The sequence below is a fragment of the Triticum urartu genome, unplaced genomic scaffold, assembly GCF_003073215.2.
Source record: "Triticum urartu cultivar G1812 unplaced genomic scaffold, Tu2.1 TuUngrouped_contig_6882, whole genome shotgun sequence".
NCBI lineage: Eukaryota > Viridiplantae > Streptophyta > Magnoliopsida > Poales > Poaceae > Triticum > Triticum urartu.
In genome coordinates this window covers 1,262-4,323 of record NW_024117679.1, presented here as the reverse complement: position 1 = coordinate 4,323, position 3,062 = coordinate 1,262, and the positions used below count along the sequence as shown (strand labels likewise).

At 36.9% G+C, this 3,062-nt stretch overlaps 1 protein-coding gene across 1 annotated transcript; it reads right to left on the bottom strand.

The window, feature by feature from the left end:
• Positions 1 to 220: 220 nt before the first annotated feature.
• Positions 221 to 2,259, bottom strand: LOC125531210 (LEAF RUST 10 DISEASE-RESISTANCE LOCUS RECEPTOR-LIKE PROTEIN KINASE-like 2.4). The gene is made up of 3 exons (XM_048695618.1): positions 2,189 to 2,259; positions 807 to 1,872; positions 221 to 700 (listed from the first exon to the last, which is right to left on the bottom strand). The coding sequence occupies exons 1-3, from the start codon at positions 2,241 to 2,243 to the stop codon at positions 610 to 612; spliced, it is 1,212 nt and encodes a 403-aa protein (XP_048551575.1). The 5' UTR covers positions 2,244 to 2,259; the 3' UTR covers positions 221 to 609.
• Between the last annotated feature and the right edge of the window lie 803 nt (positions 2,260 to 3,062).

Here is a 3,062-nt window from a genome sequence, read left to right as displayed (position 1 = left end):
CGGTGGTGTTTGCTTGAGTGATCGCGCAGAGCAGCAAGGGACCAAGTAAGTGTGCACCTTCTGCTTCCACTATCAATTTGGCGACTGTTACTAATATATTTTTGGTGACTGTTACGCCCATAGATCAATATGATCTGCTGATCTTATAATTTATACGCTTATAGGTTCCTGGATAAGATATACTTGAATCTTGGCATATGTTGTTAACGCGTCCAGGTTCCTGATTTTGCTAACTTGGGCAATACTTCTGATTAACGGAACTACAGAAATACATTTATCAAAGTACTTTTTGTTACCAGAATAGCAAGTTACACATTGTTCCAGAGAGTGCCGCATTGCTCTAGTTTATGCATACGTGGCATAACGGTGTATTGCACATGCTACTCAAATTGTCAATTCCACCATTAGACAGCCTTCTCTGTAATTTATAAGAAAGAAAAAGTGATGGTATCTCAAAGTAAATTGGAAGTCTGAGATGCTTGCCTGAAACTAAGGAATTTCTAAGCAATGGTGCATTGACAATTATATATGTTTGTTTTATGATACATTGCTGAACTCCGCTGCGCTTGTTTATCTCTGGTACAAGTCACCTTCTCAAAGAATTGGTAATCACTGCAACATTCTTGAATTTACATGTCTTATCTCCTCGGATCTTTTAGAATTTGAACTTTGTACATTCATGTTGTGAGCTGAATTTTCACTGGAATGAGAGATAAGCACATATCAAGTTATTGAATATAATTGTTCAACATAGCAACTTCACCGAAAAATAATGAAACAAAGATTTATGGAGAAATATATCTTACAGCAATCCAGAGAAGTTCTGTTTGGGTGGCATGTCCATGTCATCTGAGCTTCTCTCGAACATTTCTAGAACTTTGCTTATGGTAGGGCGATATGTAGGCAATATTTGTACGCACCACAAGCCAATTAAGGTCATCTTTCTTGCAATTTCCTCAATTTCTCCTGTGACTTCACATGCTTGTAATCCATCATGTTGTGCAAAGTGGTCGTAAATCCAGTCTGGAAAATACTTTTCGCTGGAATTTTCAACAATTGATTTCACGTTTCTCCTGCCTCCAACCATCTCCAAAAGCATCATTCCATAACTATAAACGTCTGACTTGGTTGAAACCACTCCGAAGGTTCGAGAGTGAACTTCTGGAGCGATGAAGCCAATGGTTCCTCTAGCACCAGTCATTGAAAGCTTACTCTCCTTTGCATGACACAACTTAGCTAGACCAAAATCAGCAATCTTTGGGCTAAAATCCTTGTCTAAAAGTATATTTTGAGGCTTGATATCGAAGTGAACAATCCGTGTATTACAACCATGATGCAAGTATTCTAGGCCATGAGCAATACCGACTGCTATCGCATAGAGCCTCTCCCATCCTAAAATTTCTTTCGGGTTCTCCGAGTAAATGTACTTGTCCAAAGAACCGTTAGGCATGTACTCATATATAAGTGCTCGTTTTGATCCCTCCAAACAAAACCCAAATAAGCTAACAACATTAACATGAGAGGTCCTGCCAATGCTCATAACCTCATTCACAAACTCATCACCATTTCCTTTGCAGTCATGCAAGAATTTCACAGCAACTAGACGTCCATCATGTAGTCTTCCTTTGAAAACCACACCATAACCACCTTTCCCAAGCTGATTGTTGCGAGAAGACGTTATCTTCATTACCTCTGAGTACATGTATCTTTTGGGAGCTAGGGACCCATATGACACTATCATGGCTTCATAATTCTTTTCAGTGTTGCTGCTAGTCTTCTTGCAAAGGAGAAACTGTATTCTTTCCCCCTTTCTATGCCATATCAGCGCATAAATACATGCAAAGAGAAAGGTTGCAGCTGCGGATATCATACCTGAGATGGAATTAGAAGTTATTTCCTTTTGTAAACTAGAGGTTATAATACTATGATTTTCATACCATCAGTTGTTTAAATTTCTCTTTCTGCAAGGGTACACGATGGCAAAAGTAGCAACAAGCTGAATGTCATAAAGTGATCAATTTGTTATTATGCACAAACTTAGTCTTTCTTGTTTCAAATTTTATTTTCGAATCAATTTTCAATGATTACAGACATGATAAAATTTGAAGTTGCTTCGTTATTAGAGAAAATCACAATTAGTAAATTACTGATATTTAAGTCATCACATATTAAAAGATGGAAAAAATACCTATTGGTATAATCTTCTTCCCTTTCCTCTCGCTACCTGCAAGATAATATAACATTTATGAGTAAAAGCAATGTCACCTAATAGTACTAGATTGGTTGCTAATTACTAAACTATGACACATGCATCGTATAAGACAATCCCATATTCTGCCGATGAAGTTATGAAAAGAAACATTGCAAGATATATAGTGAACAACAATAGAACATGGACTTTCTTTTGATTGAGCAACTATGCATGTCGCTCAAATTAATACAGGTTTGACAAAATATATATTAAGTATAGGACTATGTGGACTTGATATTTAATATCAGATATTGCATAAACTGTGAATTATAATGATGCGTGTCAAGGATATTGCACCAAAATCGAAGAGTACTTAGGGTACAGAACTAGACCGGTCACACTAGCTAGGCAGTACTCCCTCCGTTCCTAAATATTAGCCTTTTTAAAGATTCCAATATAGACTACATATGAAGCAAAATGAGAATCTACACTCTAAAATACGTTATATACATCTGAATGTTCTTTGTATTGAAATCTTTAAAAGGGCTTATATTATAAACAGAGGGAGTACATTTTAGTGCACATAGTATAGTACTCCCTCCGTAAACAAATAGAACACATCATGGTAATTAGCAGGTGGACCATGATGTGTTCACCAAGGTTATATTTTCTCGATTCCGATTTTTTAGTAGGGACCGGGAAACTGGTTTATGAAAGATCTCGGAATTTTCAAACGAATTTTGAATAAAAAAAGTTGTGCTTCAATATAATACGTTTAAGCCTTGTTTTGACACAGTGATGTTTCTGTTCACGTGGCTAGCGTCTTCTCTATGTTCGGAAGCTCGTGGGTTCGAAACACTGATCCCTCTTG